The following is a 20,227-nucleotide window of genomic DNA, read 5'->3' as shown; positions in this document are numbered from 1 at the left end:
AAGTCTGCCTTCGCAACGTTCCGTGCTGACGCTTGTTAACGCAGCAGCACTTTGACCACGCTCTTAGCCCATAATCTTCTCCGCGAAAGTCACGGATCCTTTCCCGCTGGTGGATTAATAATCTAGAGTGGTCTCGAGGGGAGCGAAAAAACGATACGACGCGAGGGCAGCGCTAGGACGAAGGATCAGCGAGAAGACGGGCGGGAGGGGTGGTGGAAGAGAAAAGAAGCCAGATAGAATGGAGAACAGAGAAAACGTGGAAGGGTACAGCGATCGTAGCTCGTAAGTTAGCACGTGGTCGAGTCAAGTCGTGCGAAGGAAACCGAGAAGCGGGAAAGGAGAGGTGGAACGAGTCGAGCGGGCTTACTACCTCATCTCTTCACTGACGTAGATGGAATTCTAAGTAGCCCTCATGTCGACGTGATCCCAGGGAGTTTTGTCACAAACGTTATCAGCTGATTGCGATCGTTCACGATGAGTGATCGAGCAGGAGAAACTACGCGTCCGGAAAGATCTGGCTCATTGACAAATTTGGTTCAAGTTACAATTTAAGTGGTGTTTTGTCAGTACTTTAGAAATCGCCAGATGTCATCAGTCTCTCAACTTTTGATAAAAGGCATCGTATTTCTCTGCAAGTTCGTCTATTCATGATTTGTAAAAGAATATGCCGCACATTGAACTCATTGCATGTGTATTGTTATCAATAGACGTTGTACGGTTGTTGCAAGGTTTCCCATGTCCCCCAGTACTCGCGCCACTGTCTCATATCTCTCCCGCTTCTCGTCCTCGGAACCACCTCATCTTCGCAGCCCGGGCAGAGGCAAGAGACGGCGTGGATGGTGAAGGTAATAGATGGAACAGAGAGGAACTGAAGAAGAAGCGAGAGGGAGAGTGGCGCGCACGTAGCCGTCTTAGGGGACGAGTATCGAGAAGAGTAGTGAACAGAAGGGACAAGCGGTGGGACGAGAAGAGGTTTACGAAGAGAGCGGGAACAGTGAGGCCCAAGGGACCACACAGGACGCGGCACGCGCGCGCTCTACCGGGTGGGCCAGCACACGTCAGCTTCGGGTGTCCTCGCGCTGCCTCGGCCGAGCTCGTGCGTGCTCGGTTGGGCCCGGTGGTCGAATCGCGCCGAGGCCACACAGATCGCGCACGCGCGAACGCTTCCTGGGTGGCATTCGCCTGCCGGCCGGCAGGCCGAGCGTAAGGTACTTCTCTTCGTTCCACCGTGGGCCGTACAACCTGTTAGTATCGTGCCGTCCACGCATTATGCCTCTCATTCTCCTCGTCTTTCACAGCAGCCAGTCCCTCTCTTTCTCTTCGACTTTCTGTTTCTTCTCACCTTCCTTTTCTCGCAACGTCGGCACAGCCTGAAAGCCCCTCCCGTCTCCAGCTCCACCGGCATCACGAGCTTCTAATAAGATTCCAATTTGTCAATTAGGGGGAGGACGGGCCCCTGACGCGCATCTCCCACTACCTCGACAGGGATTTCTTCTTTTTTTTTTACCTTTTTTCTTTCTCTCTTTCCGTGTGTTGGCACCTACCTACATTAACAGTGCGCGATCAGGACACTTTATATATGCTACCGCGTGAATGGAGTGGGCTGGATCTTTTTATCCTACAATCACATATCATTGTTTGGTCGAAACAATAGGAAAAGTCGAGACTAGAGACACTAATAATAGATCCAAGTACGCGTCTATGAATCTCTACGATACGATACGTTACCGATACGTGACACGAATATAACTAAAAAGGTTACAGCCGAATGCCTTGTGATTTACAGTGAATTTTGCATAAATGGTTATTGCGACGCTTACAACACATTCTTACGTATTCGTTGGGCGTAATGAGAGATAACGAGCTCCGACGCTCCGGGAAGTCCGAAGATTCTCACGACGTAAGCCACCCGCTGCGACTCGTGGTCTCGTCGATATCGTTTTAGTCCATAGGCTCTCCGGCATCAGCTCCTTAACACATTGGGTATCAAGACAATTTTGCACAACACGTTTATGCGTTAAATTATAAATATAATTTTATCTCATTGTTGTAAAACAAATTTCTAGTATAATGGAGAGGTGAAAATATTTAAGACTTAAATTTATCCCTGTTCAAGGTTGCCTCTCATTAATTATGCATAGAATTAAAGATTGTTTAACAGTCGATGCTGTACGAGACAATATTGGAAAATTTAGCGTCAGTCAGCTTCGTAGATTTTAATCTTTTTCAGCAAGTCAGCAAGTATTTACCGATGATACTGATAATGTAGATTGATCTAATGACGCATTTGAAGGATTCACCAGCTCCTCTCCGTCAGATAGGAACGTAGCTGTTATAGGTGGTGCCCACGTGGGTCAGTCCTTACGTACGTGGACTCTGGCGATGTGGGCCCCCTCCTGGCCTGCGGGCGGACTATAAAGTTTCATTTCTGCCGGGCGAATGTCTTCGAATTAGCAATAAAGCAGCGATTCTCTCCCCCTTCGCAACGGACAACGAGGCCGCGCCGCGGCGTTGGCTCCTTCTCGTTTTTTGTTTACTCACCAACGAACTGGTTTTGCGGTATACACCGTCCGTTCTCCTCTTCGTCTTCGTCGTCGTCCTCCTCCACCGTTCTCTCCCGCCGTCTCAGGGAGGCCCAGAGCTATTTCGGGGTACGCAAATACACCCAGTGCGTGTGCGAGGGGTGCCAACGAGCACCCGCGGCGGACGGCATGCGCACCATTGTCGACGAAAGTCAGCATGGTGCAAAATCCCGGATTTGTCTTATTACTCTTTGGTGTCCTGTGAGAAAAATGGTTGTTACGTTCGCATGTAAAACTACAGTCTTTTTTTCAACGTTACCGAGCTGCGAAGTAACGCACTCGAAAGAATCGCCTTTCTTCTGATACCGATCGTTTCGTAACGGAAAGAAGAAATGGTCTCCGTCCCCTCGGTCTCACGGAGATGACAATTGTACCCGTGGGTATAACGTGAAGCAAATCGAATTAATGCGGACGCGATTCATACCGAGTACATCGTCCGAGACGAGGACCTCTCCTGGACGGCCGCCGGAGGGAATATCGCGGCAGGACCCTTTGAAAGCGCACGTGCACGTCGGTGCGTTGTCTCGCGCGTGTTCCGTTGGTGCGGTTCCGGTGTGCGCGCGCACATCACGCGTCTCCGCACGCTCGCCTCCGCATTATACGTATTATATGCTATATATGATCTAGATCCGTGCGCGCAGAGACAAAGGAATGCTTCCTTCTCCCTCTCTCTCCGCCTTCCTCTCTCTCTCCGGAACCTCTGGCGTCCTTCCACCGATCCTCCTTGGTACCCTGACCGAAGAGGGTACCAAGGAGCTGCGAAGGACGGCGCGAGGAGCGGGATGTCGTGGGGGAGGGCCGGAGACGGGGATGAGGGAGGTGAGACGCGCGGGAAGAAAGAAGAATAAGAGAAGCGAACCAAAGGAGGAATAGGCCATTCCACTTATACGCTGCTCGGATTCAATTAACTCTCTACCTTCTTCTCTCCTTTTTCTTCCCATCTCGCAGCCGGCGTGCCCGCTACCCCCTCCTCCCCCTCCTGTCTTATACAGGGTGTTCCTCGGGTCCGTACGTCATCACTTAGCCGTGATCGGAGACTTTGATTTCAGGATGGCTTAGCGTTCGCGAATTTCGGTATCCGCGACGGAGCCCCATCACGTTTCCCCGAGGCGAGACTCCGCACCGACGGAGTCGGGCAGAGCGTTCGTGGGCGAATCGCGGGTGTTCCGTTAATCGCCGCGGCGACGTGTCGCTTGCGCTATCGATTACGCTATCCTTACCAGAGATCACCTGTGCCTGCGTGTCGCGCGCGATTATCGCCGTAATTGCGCCGCGCGCGGTCGGGCCGCACTCTCGCGCCGACTTACAACGCCGGTAATAATAACGAAGCGCTTTATTGTCGTCGTTTTACACAGCCGAGGTCTCGTCGCGCTTGCACGTGTAGGCGGGAGACGCCGAGATGAGAGCGTCGTTGCCAGAAATTCGAAACGTATACACGCGTGTTCGCGCACAGCCAATTTTTGACTCGTCAGGTAGAGAACCGATAGACACGGAAAATTTCCTCAAAACTTTTCGCAGTCGATGTCGCTGGCCGCGTGCAGCAGCGATCGTTGCGATGTTGTATCCAACTCTCACTCTCTCTCTCTCTCTGATGCCAGCACTTTTACAATGATGATTAATTGGCGTGTCGCTTCGCATTGGCAAAATAGTTTCTGTCAAGCGCGGCAGAGTGGAAAAACGATCGCCGAGGCGTTTCAAAAGTCAAAGACGGAGATTGTGGAAAGTGTCACAAAACGCTCTCCTCTACGAGAATTAAACGGGATTTGTTGGCATATCGCGTCCTTTTTCACGGCTCGGCGAACATTTTTGAGTGAAAAATCTGAATGAGAGGATTGCCCCTTGGCGATCCTGCCTACAGGACGATCCTTTTATCGTAAACGATGCGACGCAAATAGAGTTTGATTGTTGGTAATGATTCGACGCCTCGTGAACGTGCCATTATCTCTTCTCGACTCGTTCGTTCGACTGGGAAGCGGTTGCTCGAGACCTTGTGCGGATTCACCCTAAGGGCCGATCCACAGCAGGTTCCGTCCTGATGTCACTATGCTAAATCGCGCTGCACTGCAAATAAACATTTTTTAATGCCTCGTGATCTGAACTGGTACTGAACAAATAATATTGAGTAAATAAAGATTGTACCCTTGTTATGAACGCTGCATAGGAATCTGTCGTCATTGTAATGCAATTCAGTCTACCATCACCGAGTTGCCCTCGCTGAGCGTTTTTTTGCTCGAGGGACGGCTCTTTTTGTCATGACCGTGTATTATCGATATTGGCAATGTGGTAACCGGATTACACTGCGTCGCTGCATCGTTATGATGATAACTGGCATACGATGTAGCAGCAGTTGCTCGCGTGCGAACTAAACATGTGGTAAAAGTGCGGAAATTTATTGCTGCAAATAAATCTAATGTTGTTGCTTTCTAATTTGCAGGAACCTGTAACGTTATTGTATGGTGATAATTGGTTCACATTTGAAATGTAAAATGTTGTTATTTAATGTATTTTGAAAATTTCTTTTAAAGAAATCTAAGTGCTTTTTAAATGAAAGAAACATTTTCGTCGTGACACAATTTTTCCACGAAAGTTTTACTTATATTTTAAAAGCAATATTGATTAGCGCATTTCATATTTAAAATATGAATTTTTATTCAAAATGAAGTTAGGTAGAGAAGTTTTAAATACGTATATATAATAATAATGATTCATGAAAATTAAATTTATTGGTTAAAATGAAGACGAACGAAATTACTTGAAACTTCCATTTCTAATTTTAATTTCTTCAACGACGATTAAGACTACTACATTTCTACATATAATTAGAAACATATCCATTTAATGTATTCATGAAGATCGACTGCTAACGTTTCTAATTCTCCGTTTTGTATCTGAATTAACGCGAATTCGAATTTAATATTCGACTCTCTCGAACTTGAGTTACGAACTGAAACATGAAAAATGATACGCGTCATGAGTTTATAATATCCCAAATTAAAAGTTTATCCATTGAATTATATTTATAAATTGAAAAGTACTGTTAGATCTGCCTGCGTGCGTGCAACTACGCGCGTACACGTACACGCTCGTGCACAGCATCATCCAGACGAATTTATAAATTTGGTAATTCTCGCGGCAGCGCCTTGGCAGAAGCGTCCACGGTCTTGTCGCACGTCAGGAGATGAGAACGGTGCCTTAAGGCTCGTAACCTCTCTTCGAGACGAGATCTTTCTGCTCTCTCTCTCTTTAGTTTCCCACGAGAACCACCGCCGCCGCCGCCTTCTGGAATGTCGCTCTCCCCTTCTCCTCGTATACGGCTCCTCCACCATCCTCCTCCTCCACTACCGTCTCAGCCACAACCACCATCTCCCCTTGCTTCACCGTCCCTCGTGCAACAGAGTGTCTTCTCTCGCTCTATCGCACCGGTGCAACCCCGCCGCCGGTTTTCCCCTTCGTCTCCCCCCGCCGCTTCTTTTTCGGATTTCAATGGGGTGAATCCCGTCGCACTTGCGTGCTTGCACCTCTCGATATGATTCGCGAATGCGATTGCGATTGAGTGCCGCGGGAGAACGCTATTGGGAATAAAGTCACGTTATATCGATAGACCATGAATAGCTTTTCAGCAATATCTCTTCCCTTTTTACGGTGACTCCTCTTCCATCGAGTGCATCGCGTACATCGCGTATCTTAATGACGATTCTCAAGAGATAGCGGGATAGGAGAGTGTACGCTAAAATGCGCGCAATCACCGTCTTCTATTTTTTCCACGTACTTAATGAGATGCCAACCGCCAATATGCTTGGTCCCAGGGACGGTGCGGCTGCAAACGGAAGTAAGTTATAGTTCTGCGACGACCATTGCCTAGAGTGTCACGAGCGATTACGTATTTTCCACGCGAGTGGTTAAACAATAATACGTGACAAAGAAATATTATTCAACGCGTATTCACGTTGTGATGATTTACGTCTCGTTTCTTCTAATCATTTTCCGTTATTACGAAGTAGAATATTAGTGTTTTACATATTTTTATATTCCTCAATAATTAGAATTCCTTATTAATTAATTAGAATTCTTAATTAACGTTAAATGCCAGTCTCCATATTTACAATATTCTCGATTAATATCAAATATAAAATATCTTTGCGTGCAACACACGCGAGATAGAAAATAACGTATAAATTTACGAAGCAAAGTAAACAAAAGATATTTCACTAAATGTTAAACGTCATTTTATATTTGCACTTTATTTTGAATTTGTTCCAATGACTTCGTCAACGTTGCTTCGTTGTTTCGATTACGAATACGTTCCGCGTGCGTTAATCTTTATGTAATAATTTATGGTAATCCCTAACGTACCCAAAAGGCTGCTTACCTTCGCGATGTAAGTGGTGTTTAAAAAAAAATTATGCTCTTGGGCCGCGCCAAGTCATTGAGTTCCGCGGCGAGCTCAAATCCGATATCCTGTCCCTGCGTCTGGTTAATAATAATAGTGGTTTACACTTTGCTACCTATGTTTGCACCACATATCCATAATAAGACGGTTGCCCCATACGTGATTCCGTCAAAGTATGCGCCGATCTCGCATAACGGGTGTCCCAATCAAACGTATCGAAAAGTTTCAGGGCGCGGACTTTTGCCTCGCTCGCTCCCGTAAATTAAAGAGACGGGTATTTACACATGCTATCCAGCGTTATTTAAACATTCAAGTCTACGTTACTCGGATTGTGCGGGATAAAAACGTACGGCGAGGATTAAAGCATTTTTACGCGTCGAAGCGGATGGCGGATGCCACGTGTATCGATATGCAAAATGCCGCGAAAGGGAAGATGTCGTTCAATGTTTTGCGTTGGAAATTGTGTCACCCGATGTGTGCCGTGTTGTCGCACCAGCCAGACCAGACGTAACACGAGACTGACCGTACGAGGCGGCCGCTCATGATGCTTAGTGTACATACCATCTCTACCAACACCAATTGAAAAGCACCACTGAAATCGAAATTTGCCAAAGTGAAAGGGTAAACATTTTGGCAAGACTCTATACATTTCTTTGTGTACTTTACTATTTCTGCGTCTTCTCTCTTTCATCTTCCTTTTTTTCTTTCAGACTAGATAATAGTATAATTGGCATGTTTAACTGTTTATGCTTGTTGATGACTATGATGCTAATTGACATGTATACTAATATGATAATCCTATCTAGATTATTAAAAGATTTGCATACATGAATGTATTGCAAATGCAGTTTTAATTATTTTTAATAATTCTATTAATCTATTAAATATATGATTTATAGATATAATATACTTTATTATTATTCTAATATATATTCTAATATATAAACCTTTATGTTTAATTAAAAATTTTAAATTGATATAAAAATTCATATCTAGATATATATAAAATCACAATAAAGAGCCAAGCAAGATGTGCGTGCTTATACTTTAATTAAAATTCATACAGAACCGCTACAAATTAAAAACCGCCACAGACGTTTCATATCTAGATTTTATCTTTAAATTATAGCTGTTTTCTTCCTCTCGCATATTTCGTCATCGTGCTTTATAAAACTTTATGAATTTATTTTTTATATTGATAATATATAGATCATAAAATATTTAAAATTTAATTTTTCGACAACTGTATCGATTTATTATTTGTTAATGTAATATATCATACCTATACATATATCACACCAGGAAATGAGAAATAATGTTATTTATTATAAAAATATAATTAATTATCGAATTTATGTATTTTTATCTTGACTTACATTGATAGATTCTAATTTCAAGAAACACGAAGATGACAGTAGAGGCTCGTAGCGGAGTTTCGTGGAACTAATTGGTTAAGCGGTCCTGTTCGTCAGGACGCTTTCTCGCGATAATATAAATCTTATAATAAAAATCGACACGTAGAAAATAGCTATCCGAAACGGAGTAGTAAGTTATCATTTTAGAGGCGCTAAGAACTTGTTAAATGAATTGCAAAGTGCCTTAATGATAGCAATTAGCAATTAATTCTAAATTCCTTGTTGGTTCGAGAATATTTCGCTACGGGCCTCTACTATCGTCTAAAAAGTAAAGTAGTACGATTCAACGATGGCTTGGACGGTTTTATTTTCAAGTAGTACGAATCGATCGCAAATATTGACTTTACCTTCAGGTAGCATAATTTAACAGAGAACGAAAATAAGCTTCGATATAATTAATAAAATTAATTGAAATATTAATTGAAATATTGTCTTTATTCCTGCAACTGAGGTAGGCAAAGTAGGAAAAATTAATGAAATTATAAAAATAAATTTAAAAAAAGATTCTATATTTCTATCATATCTTAAAATCTAAACTAAGTACAGGAGTGAGCTTATTAAATAAGGATTAATTTATCGTACGATTAACATGACATCTGCTTTTATGTAAAATAAGTGTACAAGTTTATCTTGTGCATACTTATATTAGAAAAATGTTTCCAATATAAGGTCTTAATATACATGTATATAATTGCAGAGTTAATTGACGCACATCGAGACATGTAGATTAATTCGTTTAATTCGATAATACGTTGTAAAAGCCATATTTAATTACCTTGCGGAAAATTCAACACAACCATTCGTCATGAAGAGTCTACAGTGAGACCGCATTTTATGATTTAAGTTACATGAAGTTGATACTTTCGTAGACACAGCAGATACGCAGAATTTAACGCTTATCTTATATTTATGCCTTCTTTTTGGTCTTCCTTGTAGGCGTCGTGGTCTTCGTGGCATTTGTGGGAGAAGTCTTCTTTCTCGTCGATTTCTCAGCCTTCGCGTACTTGTCGATCAGGGAGTCGAAGAAACTCTCCGATTGATCGGCGCGTGCCCTGTTGCGATTTTGGATCACCAGCGCAAGATCATTCGCAGCTGCGTTCTCCTCGTTCTCGATCTTCAACATCTTTTCCAGACGCTCGGCTTCCGCTGCTTCCCTGGCCCACTGAAATCAGAGGAGTTGATCAAGCCAATTGGCATCAGAAGCCAATGTCTGTTTACTGTCCTACTGACTGTGAGCGGCTTAGTCAGTGTTTAGCCTAGCTAATAATTCAATCCAGACTTGTTACGGGGAGGGGAGTAGATTTTAAGACCAGATATGCTCGTTTATGGAGCACAAGCCCGTTCCTATTAACGAGATTAATTACGGCCCACTTATAACAAGAGCGGAACCGCGATCTACGCGTTATTCTATTTTTAAGATGCACCACACGTAACTACGTCTCAAATTCGTGAAATACGTCAAGCGCGGGGGAGGGGGGGGGGGACTGGTGTATAAAAATGATGAAAAGTAAATTCGAGACCGATGAAAATCAATTTAGAAGGGGAGGGCTGTCGACTTTATCGATAATCGCGGTAACCGGATATGCATTATTTATAAGCATAGCTTAGACGAATGAGGGCACCGTGCCAGCAGTCTAGAATGCAGAAAACTTTGATTTATGTTGACAACACGTAAACTGTGGACACTCAAAGGTTTTGTCCTCTTAGAGAATTTAATTCGGATGTTGAAAGAAATTAAGAGTGCTACATTTCCGTCTCTAATAAATTTAAACGATAATCTTACATATTTATTTCGCGTTTTTATATTTATATTTCCCAAATTCCGAATTTTTAATTATTTTCAGGTATTTTGTGGTTGATAGTTTTTACAGTTGATAGTTCAGATATTTCACAGAAAAGTTGATTAGTCAGCTGTCAATGTTAAATCATTCTCGAAGTACATAAGCGTCGATGACGCTTTATATTGCGCGTGACCTACTCCATAATCCGCTACTGAAGAAATTCCGTTATTTATAATTCCTGGCAAGTACGTCTAACTGGCTGTTTAATATTACTGGTACATTGCATAACACTTCGCAAAATTCTGAGTTGCAGAATAAAACAGTTTCGTCAACGGTTAAAAATAAAATAAATCTTACATTATACTTCCTCCTAAAATAATCACTTTTTATAGTATAACATTATTATTTTATACTTGCTATTATAACACAAACAATAAAGTTTTACCCCAAAATAAGACGTGTCAATAACGGAAAAAAATTTGGATAAAATATTTTTCTATTTCAATTATTTCTTCTATCGTGCATTCTATCTTGCAGAAATATGTTCCTGTTTTAATATGTCTTATGTGTTTTATCTCCTGAATTATATTATCTTGAGAAACTATGTTAAAGAACTACTAATATCTAAATATAGATAGAAAGGGGTAACGTGGTGCATAGACATGTCTAGATAAAACATTACTTATAGATGAACTTATAGATGAACGTGCTAAATATTTCCGAAGTTATTAATATATTAGATATATCAATAAATCGAAGGCAGAAACGTTTTCCACGGCCTTGCTACATAGTTCAAGTCTATATTGATCGGAATGTATCGCGTCACTTCTGAACTTCAGGAAAAAAATCGCGTTAAATAATTGACAGCTATTGAACACGGTTGGCGCGAAGCCATATCTAATAAGACATGTCATCAGCGTGGAATCCCACGGATAATTGAACGCACGAAGCTAAGCTCGCTTATGGTTCTTAGAAAGATGGTACCGTTCAATAAACGGCGCTTTTCGTATTACAATGAGTGCTTTCAACGATCATTCAAGGTCCCTTGATATCATCTTGATCTCTAGGCAAGATGCCTAGAGATGTTTCCCGTCTGGCGTGACTTGTACTCTCGCGCAGCTGCACCTGTTGCATGAAGAAGAATGACGGAAGTTGTCGCGCGAACTTGACTGCGAGCAGTGACGCCTCTGAATGTATTTAACGCGTTTGTGCAGAGTCAAGTTGGATATCCCGCAAGGTCATTATGTAATACGTGACTGCGCGATTGAACGATGACACCACTAATTATTTCATTACCACGTGACGACCTAGTCACCAGTTAATTTCAATTAAAATCGGGTTCGAGATGCCGCACCAAGTTCCACCGCGCGTTCCAAGCGCTCTTCCACTTGGCAAGCGATTCGTAACGTTATAACATATGGCTATGTCCCGAATTAATTCCGAGAAGCGAAACCGCGTTCGATCGAAATATTACGCAGGCACGCACACACACACATGCTAGTTTCGCTACTAATAAACTTAGCAAATAAAGTTTAGCAACTAACAAACTTGAGCAAGTTTCTTTAGCTTTGTTCAGGAACAGTAGTATTTAACGTGCGTTCGATAAATTCACGTTCATTTATGAAGGAAAATTACAAAATCGAAATTCTCAGGTATTTTTAACTTAAAAGAACTGAAGACTGACGAAATAAAGTGAAGGAAACTTAAGAATTAAAAGTAAAATTCACGCACAAAGCAATCGGAAGTTGCACGATACCTACGCATTAGATTTAGCTAGTTCTGCCACTTCCGAAAAGTAACAGTTCAATTCCGAAGAAGAAGAATGTTTCACTTTTTAATCACTCTGGTTAAAATATCCGTGTGTCTGGTTAATAGATCTACGAGGCATCTTTAAAGAGGTACTCGACGTAGCTAGATACATGGGGAAGAATTATAACGCTAAATATAAATGCGCGCTCATATCCAGGCACAACAACACGATGTTTCGATGCATTCGTTACGTCGACAAAACGTCAGTCAGATTCTTTCGTGCGGTCCAACATCAGATTTTAATATCGCGCAATTTATCCCGCCGATCTCTCGATAACGAAACGTGCTCGAACTAAAATCCCTCCGCGATGACGCGCTGAAAAACAGCGATAATAACGGAGATCACTAGCATAGTGTCCGGTCGGATTTTCAGTGCCGAATTGTTTGGACATTCGGTTGGCTTGTCCGTTGTCGTCTCCAGTAGAAGATCGCCCACGGTTGCCTCATCGGATTCTTCATTCGGGATTAGTAACGGTGGAGGCATTTTCGTTTCGTGATACGTCTGGTAGAATTGGCCCGTTGAAGGCGAATGCACTCCCGGGGGTAGCGAAGGTCTGACGTATGCAACGTTGGGTACCGTTGTCTGCGATAGATCTGCCTTGTCCTGACCCGCTGCGACAACAGGATCATCGGTATCCGATCCTCTATCGAGCATTTTATATGGATCGTGTCCCCCTCGATACGTTGTCTGAAAATCTGGCCTATTCGTGGACGGTCCATTATCTACTATCCATTGTCCGTTATCTGTGGTGAGATGAAGAGATTGCTCGTAACGTGTCTTATCCTGCATCCAGGATGGATTGTCCGGATGTTCGCTCGGGGCGTTGGTAGATGCGTCCATCGACGTTCTCGAAGTACGTGTGTCGAAATCGTTGGGTGGTGGATGTGTCATTTTACCGGACTCATAAGCCGCTCTTTCCTGATCGTACGACGTCGTAACGCGAACGTCGTGCTGCGGATAAACTGCGTTTTCCATCTCTAATGCTTTGCCAGCACCAGCTGCCTTTTCATGGTCTAGGAATTCCGATTCTCTAACTTCCGCATCCTCCTCCGCTGTCGGATACGAAGGATGCGGAAGATATGAAGGACGAGGAGAATGCGGAGGATACGTTGGATACGAAGTTGCCTGCGGAAGGTGCGAAGGACGAGGAGAATGCGGAGGATACGTTGGATACGAAGTTGCCTGCGGAAGATATGAAGGACGAGGAGAATACGGAGGATACGTTGGATACGAAGTTGCCTGCGGAAGGTGCGAAGGGGGGGGAGAATGCGGAGGATACGTTGGATACGAAGTTGCCTGCGGAAGGTGCGAAGGGGGGGGAGAATGCGGAGGATACGTTGGATACGAAGTCGGATACTGACGAGTTATCGTTTCATGGACTAAAGTATACGGTGGTGTACGTTCCGTTTCCGACGATTTATCAGCTTCTGCCATTCCGATATCTTCCAATGACGATTCCATTTCCACGGGCGGTGCTCGCGGCGTTTCCAGCGTTGAGTATGGATGATGCATCGCTTCATGCGACGATTCCGTTGATACATTGGGAGTTCTAGGGTCTGCAGATGGATATCGCGGTTCCACTCGTGGCACGGGCATTCTGTCCTGAGTCTTGGGCGTTGCTGGTCGCATGGTAGTGGTCATGTGTGGTCTTCTGTTACGCATACGTGTATGCTCCGATCGATGATCGGGATAGAGCCCATTTCCATTTCTCGTTAGAGGTACATCGTGTCTCGTTTCCTCCGAGGATGGCCTCCTATTAGGTTGCGGTCTTTCGCGGTACGCCGGTGCGGTAGTGCGATCTTTCTCGGCATAGTACGGCGGCACGTCAACAAGAATCACATCATTGGCGAGTTTTCTCCATTCAGGATCCTCTTCAAAAACGACGCTTCGATCTCTGAGGAACTTGCTGACCGCATGCGGGCAAGCGAACTCGGAGTTCTCGCCGAGAAATATGCGCTTCAGTTCGTTTAGGTGTGACATCTCGTCCAAGTTCAGGCATCGCAGTCGATTCCCCGAGATCCTGAGGTCCACGAGGCTGCGCAGATTTTCGTAGACGTCGTCTTCGATATCGCGTACGTGATTATAGCTGAGATCGAGGTACGTAAGGTAAGTCAGATCCTTGAACCATGATGCTTTCACGGTGGTCAGATAATTGCTCTCCAAATTGAGTTGCTGAAGATTGACGAGATCTCGGAACGCGTCCGCGTCAATCTCAGTAATCTCGCAATGCACGCAACTCAATACCATGAGATTCCTGTTGAAGCGCGAAAATGTCTCGGCGGTTATTCTGCGAAGCGGCATCCTGGTGATCCGCAATTTCTCCGTCCTCGGCGGTAAGCTGTCCAAGTCGGCGGGGTAACCACCCTCGCAGAAGTACTCCAACATTTCGTCGTTCGCCACCTCCCTGCACGATGCCGCGGCATCGTTAACGAACGCGGTTAACAAGGCGAGTAGCACTAAAATCGCTGCACTATCCATTTTTTTTTCAAATCGGCATGCAAGAGAAATACGCGAGGAATACACGATATAATTCGCTTCAACTGGTAATAATAATCGCCATAAAGAAAGAATATCTTCCATTCATCGCAAGGACCTCAATTTTCACAGAACGAAATGTAACGTCATCGCAAGAGGGATGTTTCGTGGTACGATTGACGACAAACGGCCGAACTAATTGTAACGCGGACTGGCCAGTCCCCGCACTCGTAGGTTACTTATTTACTAGACCTTCCCCTCCTAAATGCTCCTACATTCCTCCTACTACCTTCTACTCATCAAGCTCTATAGACTATCAGTAAAAATAGAGAAGCTTCAAAATAGCGCGGAGGGGCATTAAAAGACTGTTGAGGTAACTGATTTAGCATGAATAAAGAGGGTGTTAACGATTTAAAATTCGCGCTAGAAATGCGCGCTGCTAATCGCGCTACTTATATAGCTAATAGCTACTTAAGGCCACGGATTCATACAAGTGTGAAAAAACTGTACCAGTGAAATCTTGTTATCATGAATATTTACACGCTCACATCTATAATTTAATTCTAATTGGCTGTTGCTTTTTTTACTGCAATTTTATTTCGATATTTATAATAATTTTATCTCGATATATAATGTTATGAGATAATTTAACAAAATAACTGAAACATTTGTCAGCCACATTAAGGGAGAAAAATATTTTAAATATCACTTAATTTTCGTCACATCTTTTTATACTACTAGTATCTTTTTATACAAATAAGAAAATTGTATTTAACATTTTACCTTTCTTTTCCTGCGTTGCTTTTTCTTAGCATTTTCATTGGTAAAGGCTTTGTATTCCGGTACCTCGCCTGTCTCTATCAGATTTTCAATTATGGCATGTAATCTTGGTTCTTCATCGCAATTGGTAAATGGAACCGCTTCCAGAATGTAATCCATATCTCCTTTACCTAAAATATATTTAAAAAAATATATTAATATATCGTATTCAATACATATAGAAATCTCTTGCCCTAAAAATATTTTCTTTATCGGTTGAGAAGCCACATTGAAGGCGCTTTTATCGATAAACGTGAGTTGAGAATACGAGCTAACCTTTTCTTGTTATTATTTTGTCAAAACAGAATTATTTTGAAACCGATGGGAAAATCGACGAATAAAAGGAATGGTGACATTTCTAAGATACATTTAAGATATTCTAATGTAACAGGACAAACTTACTGTCCATGTACGCTCTTTTGAGATCCTTGATCTCCGTTTCGGATCCTTTGTAAGTCTTCTCATAATTATTAATATCTTCAACGGTAATCTCTTTAAACAAAGACCTCCAGTAGTCGGCCCAGTTGCGCATCACCACATCTTCACTCTCCTCATCGTATTGGCCGGATTCATCGTAAATCTTGCGCTTCTCGCTGTCACTGAGGATGGAATGTATTCTACCGAGGACCTTAAATTTTTCCGTCGCTTCGACCTTTATGCTTTCCTCGACTCGATCCGGATGCACGAGTAACGACAGCTTGTGATAGGCCTTTTTCACTGGCAGAAATAATTCATGTTGTTATTACAAGACACGAGAGTAAATAGTCGAAGCACCTGTAGAGGTTAGGACGCCATACGATCGACATTCATCAACATTCGCTCACCTTGCTTGTCGTTCGCGGTTTTCGGTATTTTCAGGACGTCGTAAAAGTTACGCGCACCGAAATACTGCTCGCAGAGGTCCAACAAACTCGCCATGCTTATTGAAAAGTATTTGAACGGCTACGGGAAATTTTAACAGAAACAGATTATGAATGTGACAACCGACAGCACGAGCGATTTTTCGCGCGCCGCATTTTAGCGGGCTCGTACGAACGGTTTGAAATTAGCGACTCTTTAACGACATCTGTGCGCGCTACGATAATACAAAAAGATTCTCGACCAGGAGTCTCTGTTCCCTGAGGGTAGCCGAGATACTCTCGGAGCGGGGAAACGTATTCCTAATTTTAAAACAATCTGTCTATGTATGCATATTTTTCAAAACATATATTTCCATTTCGTACTTGTATTAAAAGAACTTACATATGCGAATTTAATGATCCCCAACACACAATTGGACTTACCCTTAGCTTAATTAGAGTTTAGTGAAGCAAATATCATGATGTTATACAATTATTATTCTAACAATATCGCTTCTTTCTTTTATGAACACACATCTACGAATGGTACATTATTTTGTCGATTTACAAGAAATAACATTACACATATACAAGGCAGTCTCAATCGTTGAACTCAATTCGATTTAACCGTTACGCATGAGAGGCATTTTTTAATTTAAAAATGATGAGTGACAAAATTGAATTTCGAGATACGAATTGTAACGAAGTGTAAATATATAAATTTTCGCGAAATTTACAAATTCCGATTTACATCACGTTTTGAGACTAACTCACGCAGAGATAGAACGCAAGCAATGCTTGAACTTGAGAGAAATCCATTTTCTCCATCTATTACAAATGTAATCTTCAAACTCTTTACGTGACGCGAGAAAATAATGACTATACATGCAAGAGAAGGAAAAAAACAATAATCAGAGAGATTTATTTAATGATAAAAAGCCAAACAAATATCTGCTATATTAATACGGAATATGTACCATCTTATCTTCTTTAAGTATCATTAGTCTGTGTGCGCTTTGGATTATACACTTGTCTGTATCTTATAAGTATAAAATTTGATGGATCCGTGATCAAAATATACATAACTTATTTAGCAGTAAAAAGATGCACCGTATTTTGATTTAAAAAATTCCAATATATAAATATAAATCTATAACACATATAATATCTGTGGTCATCGTTAATTCGAGATTGTATACAGTGTTGAATTTCTGTCTCATTATAAAGCTCTGTTGTTCCAATATGTGAACATATTTTTCTTGTAGCTCGAATAAATTTTTCTGAGTCCCTCGCAAGATTTAAATAAATATTACAAAAGTTATAGGGAAGAAAGGCAGTTGCGTCCCTCTTTTTGTGTCAATTGCTACACTTACCCTAGTTTTTTTTACAACTTTACATTTGATTATAATTACATCCTTGTTATTTATCTTGTCGTGTAACGTTACCAGGCAATTATATACATTAATTCTCGACATAAATATAAATTATTGTTACATTAGATAGTTATATATTCTTATATATTCATTCATATAATATCGATATGTTGAACAATTTTATTTAGTAAAATGTAGTAAAGTAGCCCTACTTTTATCAAACGAATTTAATTGATTTCCAGTTTATCATAATTAAACAATTATCTATTTCTTCTTTTCTTTTTGAAGTATTAGAATGGACGTCATTAGAATTATGACAAACTGGAAATCAATTAAATTCGTTTGATAAAAGTAGGGCTACTTTTACTACATTTTACTAAATAAAATTGTTCAACCATATCGATATTATATGAATGAATATATAAGAATATATAACTATCTAATGTAACAATAATTTATATTTATGTCGAGAATTAATGTATATAATTGCGGTAACGTTACACGACAAGATAAATAACAAGGATGTAATTATAATCAAATGTAAAGTTGTAAAAAAACATAGGGTAAGTGTAGCAATTGACACAAAAAGAGGGACGCAACTGCCTTTCTTCCCTATAACTTTTGTAATATTTATTTAAATCTTGCGAGGGACTCAGAAAAATTTATTCGAGCTACAAGAAAAATATGTTCACATATTGGAACAACAGAGCTTTATAATGAGACAGAAATTCAACACTGTATACAATCTCGAATTAACGATGACCACAGATATTATATGTGTTATAGATTTATATTTATATATTGGAATTTTTTAAATCAAAATACGGTGCATCTTTTTACTGCTAAATAAGTTATGTATATTTTGATCACGGATCCATCAAATTTTATACTTATAAGATACAGACAAGTGTATAATCCAAAGCGCACACAGACTAATGATACTTAAAGAAGATAAGATGGTACATATTCCGTATTAATATAGCAGATATTTGTTTGGCTTTTTATCATTAAATAAATCTCTCTGATTATTGTTTTTTTTCCTTCTCTTGCATGTATAGTCATTATTTTCTCGCGTCACGTAAAGAGTTTGAAGATTACATTTGTAATAGATGGAGAAAATGGATTTCTCTCAAGTTCAAGCATTGCTTGCGTTCTATCTCTGCGTGAGTTAGTCTCAAAACGTGATGTAAATCGGAATTTGTAAATTTCGCGAAAATTTATATATTTACACTTCGTTACAATTCGTATCTCGAAATTCAATTTTGTCACTCATCATTTTTTAAATTAAAAAATGCCTCTCATGCGTAACGGTTAAATCGAAATTGAGTTCAACGATTGAGACTGCCTTGTATATGTGTAATGTTATTTCTTGTAAATCGACAAATAATGTACCATTCGTAGATGTGTGTTCATAAAAGAAAGAAGCGATATTGTTAGAATAATAATTGTATAACATCATGATATTTGCTTCACTAAACTCTAATTAAGCTAAGGGTAAGTCCAATTGTGTGTTGGGGATCATTAAATTCGCATATGTAAGTTCTTTTTAATACAAGTACGAAATGGAAATATATGTTTTGAAAAATATGCATACATAGACAGATTGTTTTAAAATTAGGAATACGTTTCCCCGCTCCGAGAGTATCTCGGCTACCCTCAGGGAACAGAGACTCCTGGTCGAGAATCTTTTTGTATTATCGTAGCGCGCACAGATGTCGTTAAAGAGTCGCTAATTTCAAACCGTTCGTACGAGCCCGCTAAAATGCGGCGCGCGAAAAATCGCTCGTGCTGTCGGTTGTCACATTCATAATCTGTTTCTGTTAAAATTTCCCGTAGCCGTTCAAATACTTTTCAATAAGCATGGCGAGTTTGTTGGACCTCTGCGAGCAGTATTTCGGTGCGCGTAACTTTTACGACGTCCTGAAAATACCGAAAACCGCGAACGACAAGCAAGGTGAGCGAATGTTGATGAATGTCGATCGTATGGCGTCCTAACCTCTACAGGTGCTTCGACTATTTACTCTCGTGTCTTGTAATAACAACATGAATTATTTCTGCCAGTGAAAAAGGCCTATCACAAGCTGTCGTTACTCGTGCATCCGGATCGAGTCGAGGAAAGCATAAAGGTCGAAGCGACGGAAAAATTTAAGGTCCTCGGTAGAATACATTCCATCCTCAGTGACAGCGAGAAGCGCAAGATTTACGATGAATCCGGCCAATACGATGAGGAGAGTGAAGATGTGGTGATGCGCAACTGGGCCGACTACTGGAGGTCTTTGTTTAAAGAGATTACCGTTGAAGATATTAATAATTATGAGAAGACTTACAAAGGATCCGAAACGGAGATCAAGGATCTCAAAAGAGCGTACATGGACAGTAAGTTTGTCCTGTTACATTAGAATATCTTAAATGTATCTTAGAAATGTCACCATTCCTTTTATTCGTCGATTTTCCCATCGGTTTCAAAATAATTCTGTTTTGACAAAATAATAACAAGAAAAGGTTAGCTCGTATTCTCAACTCACGTTTATCGATAAAAGCGCCTTCAATGTGGCTTCTCAACCGATAAAGAAAATATTTTTAGGGCAAGAGATTTCTATATGTATTGAATACGATATATTAATATATTTTTTAAATATATTTTAGGTAAAGGAGATATGGATTACATTCTGGAAGCGGTTCCATTTACCAATTGCGATGAAGAACCAAGATTACATGCCATAATTGAAAATCTGATAGAGAC

General features: G+C 41.2%; 2 protein-coding genes across 3 annotated transcripts; one reads left to right on the top strand and one right to left on the bottom strand.

Annotated features, from left to right (window-relative positions):
* Positions 1–8,875: 8,875 nt before the first annotated feature.
* Positions 8,876–16,286, bottom strand: LOC105285887 (dnaJ homolog subfamily C member 9). Of its 2 annotated transcripts, XM_011350417.3 has the most exons (4): positions 16,097–16,286; positions 15,675–15,989; positions 15,237–15,403; positions 8,876–9,549 (listed from the first exon to the last, which is right to left on the bottom strand). In XM_011350417.3, the coding sequence occupies exons 1-4, from the start codon at positions 16,188–16,190 to the stop codon at positions 9,295–9,297; spliced, it is 831 nt and encodes a 276-aa protein (XP_011348719.1). In that variant the 5' UTR covers positions 16,191–16,286; the 3' UTR covers positions 8,876–9,294. The 2 variants fall into 2 exon arrangements, 1 of the variants encoding a protein (XP_011348719.1); XR_003406638.1 differs by lacking the exons at positions 15,237–15,403; positions 15,675–15,989; positions 16,097–16,286 and adding an exon at positions 11,929–15,202 and having other exon boundaries at positions 9,526–9,549.
* Positions 16,287–19,247: 2,961 nt separating this feature from the next.
* Positions 19,248–20,225, top strand: LOC113562209 (dnaJ homolog subfamily C member 9-like; the record flags this gene model as incomplete). Its single annotated transcript, XM_026970772.1, has 3 exons — positions 19,248–19,438; positions 19,546–19,860; positions 20,131–20,225. Coding segments are annotated over exons 1-3 (504 nt in total), but the record flags the coding sequence as incomplete, so codon positions are not given.
* Positions 20,226–20,227: the final 2 nt, after the last annotated feature.

Source organism: Ooceraea biroi, chromosome 6, assembly GCF_003672135.1.
Source record: "Ooceraea biroi isolate clonal line C1 chromosome 6, Obir_v5.4, whole genome shotgun sequence".
Taxonomy (NCBI): domain Eukaryota; kingdom Metazoa; phylum Arthropoda; class Insecta; order Hymenoptera; family Formicidae; genus Ooceraea; species Ooceraea biroi.
Note: the sequence above shows the minus strand (reverse complement) of the source record. Positions and strands in the feature narration are given on the sequence as shown.

Coding starts and splice junctions, on each gene's coding strand:
- LOC105285887 (XM_011350417.3), bottom strand. CDS start 16,190: ATGGCGAGTTTGTTGGACCTCTGCGAGCAGTATTTCGGTGCGCGTAAC. Junction 15,404..15,674: donor CAAAAGAGCGTACATGGACA/GTAAGTTTGTCC, acceptor AATATATTTTAG/GTAAAGGAGATATGGATTAC. Junction 9,550..15,236: donor AGCAACGCAGGAAAAGAAAG/GTAAAATGTTAA, acceptor CTCTGATTTCAG/TGGGCCAGGGAAGCAGCGGA.